Here is a 20,733-nt window from a genome sequence, read left to right as displayed (position 1 = left end):
ATGGAGCGGGTGAGCGAGGCCGCCGCCTGCGGCCCCTCGGCGGGCTGCTACACCTACCAGGTGAGCCGGCACAGCGCCGACGTGCTGCACAGCCTCAACCAGCAGCGCAAGAACGGCGGCCGCTTCTGCGACGTGCTCCTACGCGTGGGCGACGAGAGCTTCCCGGCGCACCGCGCCGTGCTGGCCGCTTGCAGCGAGTACTTCGAGTCGGTGTTCAGCGCGCAGCTCGGCGACGGGGCAGGTGGCGGCGGCGGCGGCGCGGAGGGGAGCGCGGCGGAGGCGGCGGCCGGCGGGGCTGCGGCGGCGACCGGCGGCGCCCCCGGGGGCGGGCGGGAGCTGGAGATGCACACCATCAGCTCCAAGGTGTTCGGAGACATCCTGGACTTCGCCTACACGTCGCGCATCGTGGTGCGGCTGGAGAGCTTCCCGGAGCTCATGACGGCCGCCAAGTTCCTGCTGATGCGCTCCGTGATCGACATCTGCCAGGAGGTCATCAAGCAGTCCAACGTGCAGCTCCTCGTGCCCCCCGCACGCCCTGACATCATGCTCTTCCGTCCGGGGGCTGCCGACCTCGGCTTCCCTCTTGACATGACCAACGGTGCCGCTTTGGCGCCCAATGGCAATGGCATCGCTGGCATGCCTGAAGACGAGGCCACGCGGGCTGCGCTCAGCGCTGCGCAGTCCTCCCTCCCTGTCCTGCAGGGTGTGGACCGCCTGCCCATGGTGGCAGGACCTCTGTCCCCGCCGCTGCTGGCCTCACCCTTCCAGAATGTTGCTGCTAGTGCCCCCACTTTAAGCACCAAGAGGGGCAGAGGGCGTCCCCGTAAAGCCAATCTCTTGGACTCCATGATGTTCGGTAGCCCAGGGGGCCTGCGGGAGGCTGGGATCCTGCCTTGTGGTCTCTGTGGGAAGGTGTTCACGGATGCCAATCGTCTTCGGCAGCACGAGGCTCAACACGGGGTGACGAGCTTACAGCTGGGCTACATAGACATCCCACCCCCACGGCTGGGTGAAAATGGTGTTCCTGGTCAGGACGACCCCGACGCGCCTCGAAAAAGAAGCAGGACGAGGAAACAGGTGGCCTGTGAGATCTGTGGCAAGATTTTTCGGGACGTGTACCACCTGAACCGGCACAAGCTGTCACACTCTGGCGAAAAGCCTTACTCTTGTCCGGTGTGTGGCTTGAGGTTCAAGCGGAAAGACAGGATGTCCTATCATGTTCGATCGCACGATGGCTCTGTGGGAAAGCCCTACATCTGCCAGAGCTGTGGAAAAGGCTTTTCCAGGTAAGAGAGTGCTTGTATGGACATTGACACACACACAGACCTAGGGAGCTGACTTTCCTGTCCCTTGGAAATGTGCTTAGGATAGTTTGACTGTTCCAGTTTAGAATGTTTAAAGGAATGAGACTTCCATCATTTCCTCTGAGATGCTGTTCTGCAGTCTCTGGGAAGGGTTTAAAAGTAACGAAGCCATTGAACTGGGAGTCAGTGGCTTCTGGCTAACGTTCCCAGCTTTGTCCCAGAGCTGGTGTGTGCGTGTCCTTGGGCAAGTCAGTCAGGCTCTGCCTCAAATGACTCTTCTGTGAAATGGGTATAGAAATAATTACCTGCCTCACAGAAGTGCCTTGAGATCGCTGATGTGTAGGTAGCTTGAAGCTGCTGTTGAAGTGCAAAATAATACATCTCAAGATTAATATTTTTCTCGTGTCCATTTTAAATTTTCTTTTTCTTAACTTCCCTTCATTTCTCTTAGTTCGTAATGTTTTTTATCACCCAAATGTGAAGGAAGAGGTGAGATTTCAAAGGCTGCAGCATCAAGTATCTTTTAATACATGATCTTTGTGTCCTTTGGGTTTACATCCTTCTGAAGGGGATCCTGTTTCTGCCCTGCAACATACGTAAGATCTGTGCATTTAATGTTGCTGATTTTTTGTTGTCGCTGTTTGTGGGAGCTAATGTAATAAGTAGTTTGGTACACGTAGTTGTGATAGTGGTATCTTATAGTCTTGAGTTAATGAATTTGGAACTTTTTTGGAAGTTTGCCGCTCGCTTTGAGTGTAGAAGTAGTGGGGGGAGGGGGATGTACTCTGCTATTTCTGTACCAGCAGTCGGTTTTCCACGGCACTTGATTTGCTCTCACGTGAGGCGAGGACTGGAGATCTGAAAACAACTCAAAAGGCCACCAGACTGTGTAAATTGTGGAATTTTGCCCCAGCTCTCTTTTTGATAGAGGGACTTTCTGTTATTGAAATAATTTATGAAAATGTAGCCCCCCCGCTCTCCCTTTTTAAATCGGCAGTAATTAGGGATGCATCTTCATAAGGACTGCGGATTGAGTGATGGAAGGTCACAAAATGAAAATCTCATCTGTGGCTAGAAGTGAAAGTACTTTTCTTACTATAGCGCTACCTGGGATCGTGTGCCAAGTTTCATTGTTTTCATTGACACTTAAAGATTTCTGCTGTTGCTGTATGAAAGGTTTTTGTCATTAAGGGGAAGTGAGACATCCACGTTGAGTTCTTGTTTTCCTCAGCAAGTTCATGTGAACAGGCGGGAATGCTGTTACCAAAGTTAACAACAAACCCGTTCGCGTATCTGTAAAACCGAAGTATGAATGAAAACTAGAGACTCTTTAAGTTTCAGTATTCACTCCTGAGAGCAGCCAGAGGAAGTTGGAAGTGTGCTGTGTAATTTTAGTGTCCTTTCCTGCGTTCAGCAGCGCAGCGCTGAGGTTGCTGGGCTGGAGGTACCCAGGGACCCCAACCCGTCTGTCCGGTCGCACCGCCCCAGCCCCGCTGCACAGTCCGGCCTGTTCGTGTCTGCAGGGCGTGAATTCCATCCCGCGCCCTCTCATTGGTGCGGCCGGCAAGTTGGGGGAGGAGAGCGTGGAGAACTTGTTTCCAAGCAGTTTTGGTCTCATACAATGAAAAGCTTTCTTCCCACTAGGAGAAACTCCCACCAGGACAATCTGCAGCTCTTCAGTCCTTTCTTCTTCCAAGTAGGCTTTGCTGGTTGTGAAGAATTCTCTTTCTTCAGTAATGATTTGCTCTTCCATCGCACCTTCTAGGTGGAACGTTCAGAGCACTTTATTTGTATTAATGCAGTCTCCCTACCAAGTTGTAAGTTAGGAGTATTTTTTCATCTTGCAGGTGGAAAATGTATCACAGCAACAGAGTTTAGATAGTCTTTTTGCAAGAGGTGCTTAAAGTTGGCTTTTTACGTCTGTGTTTAGGACATAAACCAAAAGGGTGTGATTTTCAAATATTCAGCGCTGTAAATCAAAGTGCCCTGATTGTTAAGGTCTAAAATAGGATTTTGGATGGGAACATGCAGGCTTGCAAATCATAACTTGTATTTCCCGTTTCCTCTGATCATTCAGTCATGATTTCTTCCTGAGAAAATGCTGCTTTTTAGCAAGTTGCAGAGGGTACATAACATGGTAGAGTCCCAGTTGTTGACAATCTGGTTCTTGGAAAGTTAAATATCACTAGAATTGTCATAATAGATACAGCACTGGGATAATTTTTTCTTTTTTTTTCTTCTTTTCTTTGGTGTTAAAATTGTAACTTAAGTATTTGTTTTAAGTGTGCTTATCTGTGTTTTCCTTTAAGGCCAGACCACTTGAATGGACACATCAAACAGGTGCATACCTCAGAGAGACCTCACAAGTGTCAGGTAGGAACCACAGGGGTTAAGATTGATGTTTGGGTAATCTTTGGCATTGCATTTATGTGTGCAGACAATTTTGAAATACCATGTATATGTGATTTGGGACAAATGTGTGTAAAGAACAGTGTTCCACAGTGACATCTGCTTTACATCCCTCCCTTCCCCTCTCACCTCATCTACACCTTTGGTGCTCCTGCCTCTCCCCCTTCCACCACTGTTCTTCCCTGCTGTGCTGTCCCAGTCTCACCCTGGATCTCTCACCCAGCCACTGGGCTTGCAGTCCCTGTCACTGATGATTCCCTCCCTTTTTTTTAATTGCAGTTGTTGCCATCAGGAGGCTCCAATGCTGACTTCATTTTTTTAGAATAACTTCAAAAAAAATTAGTAAATTGTAATTATCATAACTTGTCAAGATACTATTTTGTAAAATTGCATAGCCTTCAGAACATTGCACTGAGCAAAATTGGAAGCTTTTTCTGTCTCAGGGAGAATATGAATAATGACATCACAATATCCTTTGTTGTACAATGTCATAATGTTGTATATGGTTTTTTATAGTTAATAAGGTTGGAAAGATCAAATGAAGGAAGATACTTTGTAATCCATTTATAGAAAGATTTAAAAGGTGCCTGGAAGTATCAATTAACACAAAGTTGAGAATCAGCTTCCACCATCACACATTGCCATCAGAGAGATGTTGGGCAAACTTTTAAAACAGTTGTTGGGCTAACAATCTCCATGCTTGGCTTCTGAAGAAATATTTAATATTTGTCTAAAGAAGCTGAAGCAAGACTCTATTCTTTTTTTTTTTTTTTTTTTTTCTTTTGAGGACAGTGAAGGTTAGTGGATTTTTTTCTTCTAAAATATTTAACCCTGTTTTATGAAGCTAGACAATCCTACATGATTGCTGCCTCCTGATCTGCATTGTTGCACGTTTTTACACGCCTGTATTTCCTTCAAATTGTGAGAGTTTTGAAACATGTTGAAATTTTAAGAATCCTGAGAAGTTTTCCAGACAGCTGGAGCCATCTAAAGGTTTCTGTTGACATCCATATGATCTGTGAAAGCCCAGCTCATTTGAAAGGCCATAGAGCTGTCACATTGATTTAACTGCATAAAGCCTTACATTGGCTCAAGTGTCTTGAGATGATTTATGGTTACAGATTTATACAAACCAGAAAATTCCACTCCTAAAAAGAATTCAGAGTGTGGGGACAGTGAACTGATGATGAATGTTTACATCCCAACAGGAACAGACACTCAGCTGATACCAAGATTACTGGCTGAACACTTTCACAGATAGCACAGATAGCTGAGAATTGTCCTTTGCTAGCTGATGACTGATAATTCTTTTATAGTTTAACCTTGATTTAAGAATATTAAATACAAACTGTGTGAATCAGAGGATACACTAAGAGCTCAGAAGTGAAGAAACATGGAAGCTAAGATGGCACAGCCAAGCTCAACTCCATTTCCTTGCACACATGTATTTTGTGATAGCAGTTTCCAAGAGCACTTTCTTACTGTGTGTTATCTAAAGTGCCATAATACTGTCTGCACTGCTCATTTCAGCTAAAGGTACAGGCTATAGGTTACAATCATCAAGACAGAGTTGAGATTGTCCTTCAGGCTTGGGTTGTTCTTGATTTTTGATTGCTTAGCCCTGCAATTTTCGTGAATCTTAAGGTGCAGAAAATTTAATGACCTGTTGTATCTATGGAGAAAATGCTTTGCAATATCCTATCAGATTTAGAAAGTCTTCTTGAATATCCACAGATCTGCTGTACATTGTAGAAACCACAGAGGGGATGCAGTCACTGAGAACTTGTTCCAAATATGAAAACTGATGAATAAATTGATGATGTTCTCCCTGTGATTATCTCATAATCAGTTATGCATCTGTTCCTTTATATGTATCTAACATAGGATCTGGCCACCAAGAAGGAAAATAGCTTAATATTGGCATGTTGTTTGCCCATTTTCCATTCTCTTTTTCCATTGATTTAGTTTGGCAAATTACCTCCCCCTGAGAGCAGCCTGAACAGCCTTGAGGATCCTTTTTGAGTCTGTTTAGTTCCTGTTGAAAATTCCTGTTATTGTCATGCTTTGTTTATGTTTACTGGAAAAGAGAATTACTCCATAAACAGCAGAGCACTCCAGAATCCTCTATTGTAATGGCATTTTTGAAATTTGTGCTCTGTTATGATTTAAACAAACTGGCCATTTACCTGAGCTCTAAGGTATCTTTGCAAACTGGTGATAATGTTTTGTTGGTGTGGCATCACAGCACACTTTGGAGTACCAAAAAGTGGGAAGGTGTCAACCCAACTTCAGAATGAATGAAAGTATGAGAAACAGGACAATTTTAAGCTGAACATCAACAGCAATAGTTTTCAGTGCTCAGTTTGTAATCCTGCACTCATCCCCTGAAATAACAGCTGTGCTTCACAGATCTCTCACAAGTATCCTAACTTGCAGCACCTCTACACCTGATGCCAAAGCCTTACTCCAGCTTTGCCATTGCTGTTAGTGTAGACTCAGATTAGGGAACATCTCCACAGAGCCAAAGCAGCTGAGAAATCAGATCCAGGAAGCTGCTTTGGTGTCCAGGCAAATGGCACTCTGGATCTTTTCCCCTGGATTGTTGCACTGGTGAATTTATACTTTTTTCCCCAGTCTGGCAGTTGAGTTCTGGCTGCAGGAGAAGGAGTGAGTCTGGTTTGTGGCCAGAATGGGGCAGCTCAGTTTCTGCTCCCATGGGATGGGGTGAAGCTGTCAATGTGTGAAAGTCAGGCTGCAGTCTGGGAGCAGTGATCTGAAAATCTGGGCACGTGAAAGAACAAGGGGAGAAAACACAAGTTTGCTCCTCTCAGAGACAAGACAGGTTGTTCATCAGGCAAATTAAATAAAATTAAAAATGCTGGTTAAAGTAAAGCACAACTTAATTGGCATCCCAAGTCCAGTGCGTATCCCATTGATTTCAATGCAGAATGAGTTTCTTCCTGTCCTAATTTCTCTTACTTCCTGCCTATTAGCAGGAAAATGGCAGCCACCATGGAATAAGCTCAGAGACATCCACATCCATAGAAAAGTTGAAACTTCAAGAGGTATTTCTTAAACAATGTTTTTAAACTTTATATATTCTTTTTGATCTATTTATATACCTGTGCAATGTTTGATAGGAAAGCACTGGAGAGTTTTCTTCTATGATTAACAATTAATGACAAATACTTAGCACTCATTTAGCACTTCACATCTTTCATAAAATAAAACTTTTTTTTTCTCTATACCTTTTATAAATATTAACTATTTGAATATTAACTTTGGGATTTTCTTTAACCCTAGTCCTGTCTCCCATTGTTATGATTCAGCTAAACTGGTTCTTGCTTTTTCCACTGGACTTAATTATTGTTTTTAAGCTTTGTTGCAGATATATTTATTATATAGCTTATCCAAAGGTGAGCTTTACACAACTCAGCAGCAACAGTGAGAAATCAAACACATAAATTTTTATATTGCTTTTGCCTAAGCTTTCAACTTGTTAAGTTCACTGTGGGATAGATTTGGTTTTACTTTGGCATCGCTGTATTTATGTGATTTGTCTCTGGTCTGCTTCTCATTGGCTAAAGCACTCCCAATGCTCAGGTATGGACCTGCCTGTGGCTCCATTTAGAGTTATTGATGATGGATCTCTTGGCTGTCATTGTTGATACTCTGGTGATATATCTTCAGCTGATAGCCAGCAGATTGATTGGCATCAGTGCTGCAATCCTGCCTTAAGAGAGTGCTTACCTCTAAGAACACTTTAGTAAGTGAAAGCTGCACCTGTTTTGCTCAGTGCTGTGTACTGAGATCACAAATGAAGAGAAATCTTTCATGTTTAAGAATTTGCTTCTTAAACCTCAATACTTGTAATTTATACATCTTTGTCTGGTGGGCATAGTTAAACTGTGCATGTTGCAGAAATCCAGATAATTTTACTGTTGCCCTTTCAATTTCATTAAGTCCTGATCCTCTGGGGTGTTAAGTCTTGTACTTGGTGCAGAGCAGCCTCAGCTCCATGGGAGTTTTCCACACTTCAGCATCTCACAGGATCGAGTGAGTGTAAAGCCTGGTGAGATTGATAGGTGCTTTTCAGCTGCCTTCAGTGGTTTTTGGATTAAGCTCTTGATTAACTGAATTCTATGTAATTACATTGTTCTCTTCTGTATTATCAGTTCCACTTACTTGAATTATAATTTTGGAATTTTACTAAGATTGTTACTTTAACAAGTCTTATCTCTATTGAAACAGTGGTTTAATTACACACTGGTATTTAAAAATACAGTTTATACCCAGTTCCCAAGACAGTGAGCAGCCTCATATTATTTTTGGGGGGTTTCTGGTTATATCTCTTAAAACTGTGATATTTTATATGAAGTTGGTGTAAACAAAACACTGTACACTCTTGAATGTCACTGCTCTGGCTTGGTCTGGTTGTTCTGATGTGTGTTTGCTTTTGTTTCTCCTCTTGCACTTGTGAAATGGTTTAGACTATAACCCTAATCCCTTGTGCAGCATATTGCTGGTGACTTATTTCCCTTCACACCTTAGAGACAGAGCAAGCCTTTCAGACCTGGCAGGCCACTGGAGCAGGCTGTGGGCACAGCCTGCCTGCCTGCCCATTGCTGGGGTTAGAAAAACGGGAGGGAGCTTCACTTACCGTGCAGATTTCAGCTGGAAAGTGGGCAGATAGAATCAATATTACCTTATGCCAAATCAAGCTTGTTTTGTGGCAGTATTGGAATATGATACCTTGACCAGGGGTAAGTTAAAACAAATTACAATGTCATGCAGTTATTTTGATATCTGCTCAGTTTTGAGGCTTCACTGCTACGGTTTGTCTGCACTGCTGCTGTGGATACCAGAGTGACTCTTCCACTGTCTCTTGTCATGTTGTCATCCCAGATAATTCTGTGATCCTTTGTTTGTATGTCTTCACATTCCAAAAGAATTCTGTGTACTGAAGTTAGATTTATGTCATCAAAGAGTAGAATTGAGGAAAATGACAGAGAGGACATTTGAGTGGTTTAAAGTGATTGTAATGGCTCAGTAAAATGGCAGAACTTATTGTAAACACAGCAAAGTGGTTTCTGCTATTTCTTTTGTTAAATATTACTTAAAATTTTAATATCTTTATCCTCAGAAAGGAGCTAAAACATTACAAGTCTATCTTGGAGTAAGTTTTACTGTCTGTAGTGTGTCAGAGCTGTTTTCTTGCTGCTTTAATTCTTTCGAGTGGTAACATTACAACTTGTGCAATGTGTTGGTGTTCTGAATTTTTTATCTGGGGGAAAATGCATTATATGCATCATCATGCACAGTACCTAAGGTATTTACTCTAAAGAATGCTAAATATATTCAGCAATATCAGTGCTGCCAGCAGAGCTGATGACTCACGTGGTTGTGTTACACCTGCAGACCTGCAATGCTTCCTTTGCCACGCGGGACCGGCTGCGCTCACACCTGGCGTGCCACGAGGACAAGGTCCCGTGCCAGGTGTGTGGGAAGTACCTGAGAGCAGCATACATGGCAGATCACTTGAAGAAGCATAGTGAAGGACCAAGCAACTTCTGCACTATCTGTAACCGAGGTAATGAAGAAACTGGTTTAATTGCACTGGGATGGGCAGCACCCGAGGGGAGCTGTAAGGCCGCGTGACTCTCTGCAGCAGGAGGAGGTTGTACCCTGTTTGTGTCCATACTCTGCTTTTCCTGCTGAATCCTTAACCCTGAAACTGATGGAGCACAGGTCTGGCTTTTCACATTGCTCCCAAAAAAATCTGAAGCAAATTTTATTTGCTAAATAGCCACATCCCTCTACAATAACCATGCTTACTTGCATTGCTGCTGTTCAACACACATCTTCTTTTTTTTTTTTTTCTGTACCTAATCAGACTTGAGCCCTTGCAGTCAGTTTGGAAGAATGTTTTTGTATCTTTAAAATACACATCAAGTTGAAAATCATACATTGAACATAAATCTACATTGTGTTACTTAACCTCCTGGTGCAACAGAGTCAAGCTGCTCTCCCTCTTAATTGCTTTGTACTAATGTACATTTCTAAAACATGCTTTGTAAAGAGCACTAGGAATGTGATTTACCTTTATTTGTACAAATACAATTTTTCACTGTTGGAAGGGACCCATAAAGATCACCAAGTCCAACTCTACTCCATGCAGCACTATGTAAAACTAAACCATATGACTAAGCTTATGAAGCTTTTCCATCTTTTTTGGTACTCTTCAGTTGGAGAGAGTTGGAAATTTAAGCTTTGTGGGATGTAAGGCAAGCTGGAAAAATTATTTTTGACTTACTGGTGTTTTTTTTTTAAGGGGTTGATTGACAAGTTCAAAATGCCTTTTTGGCTCACACAGGTATACATAGCTAGTAGGTGTTAGAAGAGATTGCTGCTGTGTTTTGGGATTTGTTTTTTCTGATGAGTCTTTTTCTTGACATGTGTTCTTTTTTCTAGTTAAAGAGAGGTGAAATCTTTTGAGAAAATAAAGTTCTTCTGTGTTTAATGTGCAGACTGTACAGGGAGCTTGTGGAGTTGATGAGTAATCAACATTAAATTGCAAGGGAGGTGTTTCCTAGTTGAACAGTCTGTAAATCCTGAAAGTGATGTTATCAGTGTGAATGGAACAGGCATCTGGGTTGAAAATCTTCAGGTTTTGAAGCTCCAGGTAGATGGTGTGAAATGGAGCTTGCCCTCCTTTTCAGAAGGCCTGGCTTCTGAAAAACAGAAGTTTAAGCTTATCCTGATTCTTTTTGTGGCAACAACATGGAAGATATTGTTTGAGATCCAGGTGCTATCCTGCTCCCCTCCCGTTGAACATAGTGCCAGACAGAAGCCCAGATGGGCTGGGAGGAATTGTCTTGTTTCCACGATTTGTAAGCTTGAATTTCAACTTAACTACCACTGGATGTCACTGCAGCTCTTTGGAAATGGAGCCAGAGTGACAAAGACAGACCCGGCATTCAAACAATAAAATGACTGAGTGGTTTATTCACATTTTACAAGTCTAAATGTACAGTGGGAATTGAAATAAAATATCTACTTCTGTAGAAGGATAGGGAACCTGTTGTACAGCAAACTTTAAGCAACTACTTTCTTCTTACAGTTTGTGTTTTTCTGGGAGTTGTCACAATTGTCTGCTGTGAATTTCAGTTTGCATCAGGATTTAAAACATGTAATTATGAATACTGAATAATGTTAAATTTCATAGGAAGTGTTAAAATTCATAGGAAGGGTAAGTTACAGACTGGATTTATCAAACAGCTGTGTTGTAAACTCATTGTTTTATGCTGTAAATTTTGATAATAGGTTTATGATCAATGGCAGCAGAATTTTTAATCCCAGGTGTTCTAGAATCAAAGTATAATGTTCATTGTTTTAAATAATTCTTTTTTAAACTGTAGAGCCTGGCAAGATGAAGTCTAATGGAAGATTTCTGGATTAGAAATATCTGTTTGATAGGCACTGGTGCAGTCAGAAGGCACACACAGTAACCTGGTCACAGCTGTGCCATGGCTGGGGTGCTTGGGCAGAGAGATTTTGTTTATTCTTCCCGTGGCTAATGTGCTGCTGTATTTTTTAATTGAAGCTTAGCTGGTTCTGATATAGTAATTGTCAGCCTCTGGATATAGTAATTGTCAAGCAAGAATGCTCTGCAAGCTCAAGCTGCTTGTGGAGAGAATTTTGGATGTTGGCCACTTTAAAAAAAAAAAAAAAAAGTGGATGGAAAGGTGACATTCCTGGTGTTAATGACAGCCTCAAACTCCCTGAGTTTATCCCACTGGACTGAAGGCTTTGCTGTGGACCTTAATGAGGTGTCTGGTGTTGTTTTAAAGGTTTGATGGCTTTAGGAGATGGGGATGGAACTCAGTACCTGGCAGAAAGCTGTAGCCAGTAGTTTGCCATGTCATGTGGCTCATTTCTTTATCACACCTATTTCTCTTACAATGTTGTGGTATAATTTTAAAAAACTACCAGCTGTGAGTTGTTTTTTCCAGGTTGTCTTCTTACCTGAGGTCTTTATGCTTGGAGTAATCATGGAAACAATTAAATCTTGTTAAATCAGGGAAACAGTGAAGTGGTTCTGGGGAGTTTTGTGTTGGGATTTTTTCCCCTGGCATTTTGGGGGTTGTTTCTTTTTCTTTTTTGGTTTGGTATTTTGTTGTTGTTGTTTTTTTTTTCTTAAAGAATTTGTCTAAAATGTGCTTAAAAAATGAATCCTCAAGCCTCACATTTTTAGACAAATTCTCTTTAATTGGTTTAAATAAAGAAGATGTGCTCCTGTTGTGTTCTCACACAGTCTTTTACCATCCTTAGGAACTTTATTTGCTTGGTTGGGCTTTTTCAAAGTATTCCAGAGATTAATGACTTTGGTACTTAGTAATGACACCTGCAGCTCAGAACTTGGGGTTGTGTTTCAAACACATACACATTGTTTGTTTCACAGAATTAAATTAGTTAGGAAAAGTGTAAATATTCCAATCACAAATGAGGATTTATTTTTTCTCGCTGAGTTCTTGTACATTCATGGGGACAGAATGCAGTAAATAAAGTAAAAACATTCTCCTCATGTTCCAGCTAAATCCAAATTACAATTTTTGAACAAGGATCATCCTGCAATTATTTCTATAGTTTATCTCCTTATAGACCTTATCTAAGAGATCAAGGGACAGGTCCCATTTATATAAAGGAGATAATTTCCTCTCTATACATGTTTTTAATATTGGTTCTTCTGGTATGAAGAAATAATGTTTTGCAAAGTGGAGAGATGTGTATGAGTAAAGCAATAAATACATTCCTGCTCTGAAAAATACTGCCACTTTATCCTCTGACTTAGCTCTGAAAGAGATTTTAAGAGTGAAGGATTATGGTTTATAAACCCCCATCTTCCTAGGACAGGCATTCATAATTAAAGTCTGGTGGAGATAAAAAGGCCAGTCCTAAGTGCTTCAGGAGAAAATCAGGATGAAAACAACCCCAGAAAAGTCTCCCTTTATCCAGTTTCCCATGAAGCAGTTTGCATTCTTAGGGTTTTGATGGAAGTTGATGACTCACATGTTCATCTGCCAAGTGCATAAAGGGGAGCTAACACACTTTGCAGCAGTTTCCATTCTGTAAAACAATGAACTCTACAAATAGAACTGCAGAGTTCAGAAAAAACCCTCTGTGCAGAGATTACAAGTTCAGATTTTCCTGTGTCAGTTTGGTGTAGAAAAGCACTGAATACCTGCATGTAGTCCTTTTTTAATGGCTGGCAGGGAGATTTTAATGCATTGCTGCATGAGAGGTTGATCTCAGCATGCATGTGGTTATTAGCCACATGTGTGAAATAAGGAAAGCACCTCTCAGGTGGAAGTGTCACCATTGTATCTGTACACTGTGCCCTTTGCTCTGCCAGTCAAAGACTGGTTCTTTCAGGTCTGCAGTGAATTTTTGGTATTTGTAGGAATATATTCTCTTGCTGCCCAGTGAGATTTTCAATGCAGCATTTTGTGTCTGAGGGTAGGTCTTGCATTATTTCAGAGGATAATATCCTTACATGAATTCCCTGCATCACCTGGCCTTGGTGATTCTGCTCCATTGTATTTTGAGAGTCACATGTTCTTGGTTTTATCAGTTGTGATTGATCTACTTTCTGTACTTTTATCTTCAGCTCAGGGGTGCACAGTATCTACCTCTGGTTCATTCTCAGCAGCCTGCCCCTTTTCCCTTCAGCAGCTTGCTGTGGAGTTCTTGCTTTGCAGGTCCTGTATACATAATTCTTAATAACCTCTGGATAAAAGTCAGGGTAGAGGGGTATTCTGTGTGCTAGGCACAGGGAAATCTAGTGTGAAGCCACATTCATTTTTAAATTCAGCACCTGAAACTAACAGCTGCAGTCAGAAAATCCACCCCAGAGAGGTGTGTAGTACTTGCTTTGCAGCATTCCTAATATATTACTATATATCATCAAATGTAAATGCAGTTATATCACTGTAAAAATGGCTTTATGGTAGAATATCTACTCATATTTTAAGGAAAATATTGTTATGAAAGTTCTCTTGCAAGGGCTTGTGCTGCAAATGCTATATTGGTTTAAAAAAATCTAGGGCTTGGGTTTTCTCTCTCCAGAAGGGGAACCTGCAACTCTGGGTCTGCACTGGTGAACCTTGTGTTGTGCTCTTAGTTGTTAGTGGAAATATTTCTAACAAGAAAGTGCCATAATACTCTGTTCAAAGTATAACAGAAAATTAAGCTGCTTGGTGGTGGCAGCTTTACCTCTGTAGGAAGTCTTTAAAGCTCTGCCTCCTATATGGTCCAATGTGCTAGTAGTGACTGCAAATCTTATTCAGGTTGAATTTAAAAACTTTCAAAGTATATGTGAGATAATTCCTTGCATTAAAAAAAAACCAACATGAGACTTGAAGAAACATTTTAAAAAGCACACACACAAATGTAAAAACCTGCTTTGTTCAGAAATCAATTGTTTGATATATATGTTTTTATTTTCAGTGTTTGGTGCTTACAGATCAAGAGCTAATAAAAATACTGAAATTTATTTTTAGTACTTTTTGTTAACAGTAGACAAAATATGAGTTCTAGTATATTTTTTTAAACTCAGGGTGAGCTGACTGCAGGAAATATTTTTTAAAAACTACTATTGAGCAAAAGTGTATACCTTAAAAAGTCAATAGTTTCAGCTTTCTGCCTTCTAGAAGTTGCTGTAAGTGCTATAGAAACTTAAGGGGAAAAGCACACTAAACCAACAAGGGTTCTCAATAGATAGCATTCCTTCAGACCTTAAGAGCACAAAATCAACTAATTGGAACTATCTTCCAATGTATTATCAGATGACAAAAATATTTTTAACTAAAAAATAAACCAGCAGAAAAATGGTGAAGAGACGTGGGTGCCTTTTTGTATGATGTCTCTTCTGCCTTTTTTCCAGAAATTTCATGTCACCTGCTAGGTTTGCTTACACAGAATTTGTTTTTAAGGAGGCTGCTCTCTCTTTGTGACTAACAAAAAGCAAACTCAGTCTGATGAAAAGTGTGCATTGCATTTCTGCCTGAGGATGACAGGACTCCTACGTGAGCATGTCACAGGGAACTGGTGGAACAGCAGCTTTAAAATAGGGAGCAGGAGCAAGAGAAAGATTAAAGGAACAGGGAAGGCAGATGTGTGTCTTTGCTGGTGGCAGGATCTCATCTCCTTTTATCTTGTTTAGGTTTCTCCTCTGCCTCCTACTTAAAGGTCCATGTTAAAACCCACCACGGTGTTCCCCTTCCCCAGGTCTCCAGGCACCAGGAGCCCATCCCGAATGGGGGAGCAGCGTTCCACTGCGTCAGGACCTATGGCATCAAAGGCAAGAGACTCCTGCTCTGCACCTTGCTGCTCTGGGCAGGGCTTTGTGGTGTGGGTGTCGGGCTGGGCACGAGAAACGGGAGGGAGGAAGGACAGGGAAATGCTGGAGAGAAGCTTAGGGAGATGCAGGGAAATTCCATAGCACCATGTAGGATATCATACCTGTCATTGCACAGCTGATTTAACAAGTCTAGGGGAAGGAAATGGGCACAGGAGAGTATGTGAAGCTTTGGCAGCTTCTTCAGTTTGGGAGATTGAAAAGGCCATGTTAGTTCATCTTGACCCTCTTCCTTGGAGCAGTCAGCATCTTAATTTTGCCTGAGGGCAAATTTGTTAGTCCCACTCCCCTTGAGTCTTGCGTCAGTCAAAGCCCGTTTGTGGTTTTGCTAGGAGCCATACTGTACATGCAGCCAGCTGTCTGTAGCTAAACTTACACTTCTAAATGCATTGTTGGGGAGGAGAGGTGAAGGATGATGATAGTACCAGTGCTTTCTTGTTTTGACATTCATTTAACTGGGGGGGGAGAAAAAGTTGTTATTGTAAGCATAGCCAAGTTAAGCACTGCTTAACTTCTGAATAAGTAAAGCAGTGTGTTTGCCTGTGTAGAACAGCTTTTTACTTCTTGGTTTGAGCTGTCAGTATTCCTGGTGAAAGTGAAACATCAGAAAATTCTTCAAAGCCATGGTTGTTCTGGCTTTTTCTTGCCCAGGAGATCATAGAGGGCTGGGTTGAACAAACACTGTGCCAGCAGAAAGCTTGAGTTGTGTAATTTTTCTGTTGAAGTCTTGATAGAGTTACTACAGAAGCCCTTTAGTTTTGGGTGGTGTGCTGACTTAACAAGAGATTTATTCCAGCTCAGTGGTGTATTGATTTCATGCATATCCTGTTAGGTTTGTAATGCTGAGTCCAGAGCAAATCTGTCTTTTGGGTTGTGCCAAGTGGTTCTTTGGTCTCTCAGAGTTAATAGTAGATACAGCCTGTTTGTATTCAGAGACTCCTTTAGTGTCTGGGTTTCTCACGCTCATTCACATGCACTGAGCAAAAAAGTGTGGACAAACTTCCCTGGCATAATGCCAGAGGAGAATGGGGAAGACTCCAAACATACCAAGGGCTTTGCCAGGAAATATATCCAAATAACTTAAATAATGTCCCTAACCTCTCTGCTGTTTCACACTGCAGTATTTAAAGATAGAACAATTTTAGGTTGTGAAGTTAACTTCTAACAGTGTTGCACTTGTGAAAAAGTTTCTTGAGACTAAATGGAATTGCACTTCTTAAATTGCAGTAGCTCCCTGCTGTTTTGCTGAATATTTCCAGGTTTCTTCACATCTTGCTGCAGCCTGTTGTACTTCTTGAAGTTTCTAGGCTCTCCCCCAAAGTATCAACAGCGTTTCAGGAGTGTGCAAGTGAATTACACAGTTGAAAACTCATCATTAGGACCATCCTTTTGTAGTGTCTGAGGTGTAAACATTGTGAGACATCCTTGGGATTCAAGAAGTGTTGTATGAACCAGCCATTATGGTTGCATTCAGTACCATGACAAATCCCTGATGAAACCCCAGCTGTTGCTCTGATAGCAGCCTGGTGGTTTGGAAAGGGGACCTGTGCTCAAGGGCTCTAGGATGTGAGGGATTGGATGTTAAGTGTGTATCACTCTGTTGTGACAGGCATTCATGTGATCAGGTGGTAACCAATCTAATTTATTTTAATGCATGCTAAATATCTTCCTTTGGGAGCCAAGATTCTGAGAACTTCTCTCTTTTCTTTTTCCCGTAGAAGGCCAGAAATGTTCACATTCGGACCCGACTGAGAGTTCTGATTCATATGGAGACCTCTCTGACACCAGTGACCTCAAGACTCCTGAGAAGCAGAGCACCAATGGGTCCTTCTCGTGTGACCTGGCAGTCAGCAAAAACAAAATGGAGATGGAAGGAGAGAAGAAGTACCCGTGCCCCGAATGCGGAAGCTTTTTCAGATCCAAGTCTTATCTGAACAAACACATACAGAAAGTGCACGTCAGGGCCCTTGGTGGCCCTCTGGGGGACCTGGGTCCTGCTCTGGGATCCCCCTTCTCACCCCAACAGAACATGTCTCTTCTGGAGTCCTTTGGGTTTCAGATCGTCCAGTCAGCATTTGCATCATCCCTTGTGGATCCAGAGGTCGACCAGCAACCAATGGGGCCAGAGGGGAAATGAGATCAGTTGGATCTTAAAGCAAAGCAGCAGTCTGGCTCTGATGATAAGATGCTGTGAATGAAAGGAAATAATGAAATTTGGTTCTATAGCTGAGAATTTTTTATTCATTTTAGCTTCCTTCTTTGTCTCATGCCCTACCCCACCTTTAAACCTTCACTGGGGAGAGGGAGAAAATGCTTCTTTAGCTGATAAATTACAGAAGATGGTGGCCTTGAATAGGAGATATGACCCAAAACAAATGGAGCTTTAGAGGCTGCTGGTGGTGTTTTCCTCGTGTTCTTTGAGAGTAATCAAGAGTTACCAGCACTGGTCTGAGATGAGACAGTCCTAGTGACCGAGGCACCCGGGGAGCTGCAGCTACAGGGAGCTGTGATTTTGTTCTCCCTCTATTCCCCTGCCCTCCCTAAACTCCCCCAGAAAAACAGTAAGTTTAAAAAACAGACCCATTATTGAATATAACGTTAAGTAAAATGCCCCATGGTTCCTAGCAGGTTACAATGCAGTTGTCCTTTTAAAACCAGAAACATTTAAAGAAGGTGAGAGAATTTGATCCCCTTCTGCCTTTGTGAGGCTGTGAGTGCTGCAGCAGGACTGAACTGCTGAGAAAAATCACCTTACAGAACAGGTTGTTTTTATTACTTTTGACCATTAAACTTGCTGTCAGGTTTTTAATTCTTTATTATTATTATTATTTTAGGACCTGTTGTAGTGAATTGCTACTGAAAAGCCAGTCTAAGGCGGTACACAGAGCACTCGTAAAGCAGCAGTCACATTAGGGTTAGTATGAGATTTCTTTTTTTTTAGATGTACTATAATTAATAACTTGGCTAGTTGGTTGTTTTAAGTCTATGAAAGAAATAGTTTTTATTAAAATAAAAAAAAAGAAAAAAAAAAAAGGAAGGAAAAATACCATTACAGTCTGGTTGACTGGTGCTCATTTTTCATGTGGGGACCTAGGGGATGAACACGATCAGCTATCGGGTTAACACTATGTACCACTGACTTGTTTAGTGTGAATAAACCCAGGGGTTCACAGAGTGATTTTGATTTAATTGGATTGGACTCTATTAAAGAAGTTAGTATGTTACTTTGCATCCCCTCGTTTTGTCTGGTTTTTGAGCAGTTTGGCCACCTGTCCAAAAGGTGTGCAAATGAGAGCCAGTAATGAAATGTGAATCCCACTCTGCACTGTGCTGTATTCTCAGTGAGCTGGGCTTTTTGGCCAGTTGTGCTCTCCTGATCTGTCTCTAGTCAGGTTTGCAAAAGCCACTGTTACTCCTTTCTTTTCCAAATGAGGTGAGAATTGCAAACAGCATCTTTTTGAAAAATAATTGGTTACAAAATGCAAAGAAGCTGCACTCCAGGCTGTTGGACATTCCATTTAATCTGAAAATACCACTTGTGCAGAAATAATGTCCTTTCTTGACCCTCCCTTTCCTTCCATGTAACTAGTCATGGTTTTATGTACCAAACCCAGGTATAAATGTTGTTTAACACAGGGTTAGGAGTTAGGAATACTCTGAGTTTTAATTATGGTTCTGCTGTTGATGCTCAAAGTCACAAAGAACAGTTTCCTGAATTTATTCCTTATTTTCATATCTGTGAAGAATCTTCTCTACATCACAATTGTTGAGAGAGTTATTGAGCAAAGGTTTAAGTAGTGATTTGGTAAACTGCTTTGTGTATTGAATGTTTCTAAAAAGGCCATTCTGAGAGCCCATGTCCTGCCCCAAACATGCATCCCATGAGACAATATCTGCCTCCATCATTAGTGCAGTGCTGGAGCAGGACAGACCCTCTTGGACCAGGTTCTCATTTGCTGCAGGAGATTTGTGTGTGCAGACATGCACAAAGTGTTCTTGTGCTACTGCCTGCATTGCCCAGGTGCTTCTAACCCAAACCCTGCAGCTGATGCTTCACTGATATTCCAAATTTGGTTTTATGTTAGAATTAGAGAGGCCTTTGTAAGTATATGGATTTTGGAATTACATTCTAAATTCTACAGAGTTAGAAGACCCAGATTCCCTCTTGTAAGAAGCTACTTTTTGTACTTGCTCTCCACTATTATAAATCAAGGATGAATAATCCATGGCTTTCTCTTTATAGCACCAGCACTTTCTAAATTGAGAGCATGTTGCAGTGGACTTGATGTTTTGCTATTAATCTGTGTTGGGAGACTGAAGGACATGTTCTTCTCCAGTCATCTCCTCCCAGAATCCTGCAATAGGTATGAGCCTCATTTAAAAGGAAAAAGCAGTGAAACAAACAAACCCCACCACTAAAGCTTCATGGAATTGCTCTTGTACTGGTAAGATTAGTAGACAGGTAAAAACAGAATATCTTAGACAAGTGACAAAACTTTTTAAAATACCTTACAAATCTAGTGCTGAGGCAACCTTGTAAGCTCCTGAGCAAATCAGGAGAGAGGCTTTCCAGTCAGCACAACAATTTGTTGGGATTAGCAAATGCAGCTGCAGTCACTGATTTACTAATAGCTCATAATTAATCCACAAGGGAAATTTCTGTTGAACTGAGGCTGTATGCTGAGAGACAGAAGTTTGTGTCCCCAGTGTTCCTACATGCACTCAAAGGTGCATTAATCAAAAAATTCAACTCCAAAAGCAAGTCCAGAGTACAGAACACTTTCATCCTACATTTATTTCCCCTGACTTTAGTGTTACAAGTGGGCTGAGTTTTGGCTGTATCTATCAGAATTTAATTTTGAATGCTACAGAATTTGACCTGGTGAAACAAAAGGCTTGGTTTATCTGAAAACCAAGCCTTCAAAAACACTGTGTATTCTGCTTGTCAAAGAAAATGCTTACTAAGTTGTCATGAATACATTGAATGAAAACTACTTACTTCTCAGTCTAGTGGACAGGGAAACAATTAGACAGGAGGTTAACAATCCTGAAATGACAGTTCTAGATCATCCTGGTGTAAATGGGAGAGATTTGTACCAACACAGGAGGCTGGTGCAGGCCAGTGCCAGCAGGAAATTGGGCAGATCTTTAGCTGTGCTGTGTTTTCAGTGCTTTTTGCTTCTTTGGGGGCATACTGTTCCATTCTGGACAGTAATTTAATCTACATGCAAATTCTCTCTATTCTGTACTTTGGGAAATGCCTGTTTCTTATAGAACACGAGACAGATCCAAACAGAGAACTCAGCCTCACAAGTCCAGAGTTCAAAGGGAAGTATGTAACATGCCTTGAGCTGCAGCTTGTTGCCATGACATTTGATTTTTAATTGGTGTGTAGATGATAGTTCTGATTTGGGCCACCCTCCCTTCCTTGCCTTCCCCTTTGCAGGGACTGCAAGCCAATGTTTGAGTTGGTGCACATGTCAAGAATGAAAGTTCAGTTCATGCAAATTTAAATCATCAGACTTGGAGTATTTGTTTGTATTATAGGAGTCCCATAACTCTCATCTGAGGCTCAAGCCTTGTGTATTAGGTATGATGAAAACA

At 41.6% G+C, this 20,733-nt stretch overlaps 1 protein-coding gene across 4 annotated transcripts; it reads left to right on the top strand.

The window, feature by feature from the left end:
- On the top strand, window positions 1-20,733 carry PATZ1 (POZ/BTB and AT hook containing zinc finger 1). Of its 4 annotated transcripts, XM_058037047.1 has the most exons (6): window positions 1-1,286; window positions 3,614-3,677; window positions 6,707-6,778; window positions 9,132-9,303; window positions 14,935-15,072; window positions 16,848-20,733. In XM_058037047.1, the coding sequence occupies exons 1-6, from the start codon at window positions 1-3 to the stop codon at window positions 17,264-17,266; spliced, it is 2,151 nt and encodes a 716-aa protein (XP_057893030.1). In that variant the 3' UTR covers window positions 17,267-20,733. The 4 variants fall into 4 exon arrangements, with proteins under 4 accessions (XP_057893030.1, XP_057893026.1, XP_057893028.1 ...); XM_058037043.1 differs by lacking the exon at window positions 6,707-6,778; XM_058037045.1 differs by lacking the exon at window positions 6,707-6,778 and having other exon boundaries at window positions 15,000-15,072; window positions 16,848-16,979.

This window comes from Melospiza georgiana, chromosome 18 (genome assembly GCF_028018845.1).
Source record: "Melospiza georgiana isolate bMelGeo1 chromosome 18, bMelGeo1.pri, whole genome shotgun sequence".
Classification (NCBI taxonomy): Eukaryota; Metazoa; Chordata; class Aves; order Passeriformes; family Passerellidae; genus Melospiza; species Melospiza georgiana.
The sequence above is the reverse complement of the archived record's forward strand: the minus strand, read 5'-3'. Positions and strand labels throughout refer to the sequence as shown.

Excerpts from the sequence above, each read along its gene's own strand:
- PATZ1 (XM_058037047.1), top strand. The coding sequence starts at position 1 with ATGGAGCGGGTGAGCGAGGCCGCCGCCTGCGGCCCCTCGGCGGGCTGC. Across the intron at positions 1,287-3,613 it reads TGTGGAAAAGGCTTTTCCAG|GCCAGACCACTTGAATGGAC; the intron begins GTAAGAGAGTGC and ends TTTTCCTTTAAG. Across the intron at positions 15,073-16,847 it reads CAGGACCTATGGCATCAAAG|AAGGCCAGAAATGTTCACAT; the intron begins GCAAGAGACTCC and ends TTTTTCCCGTAG.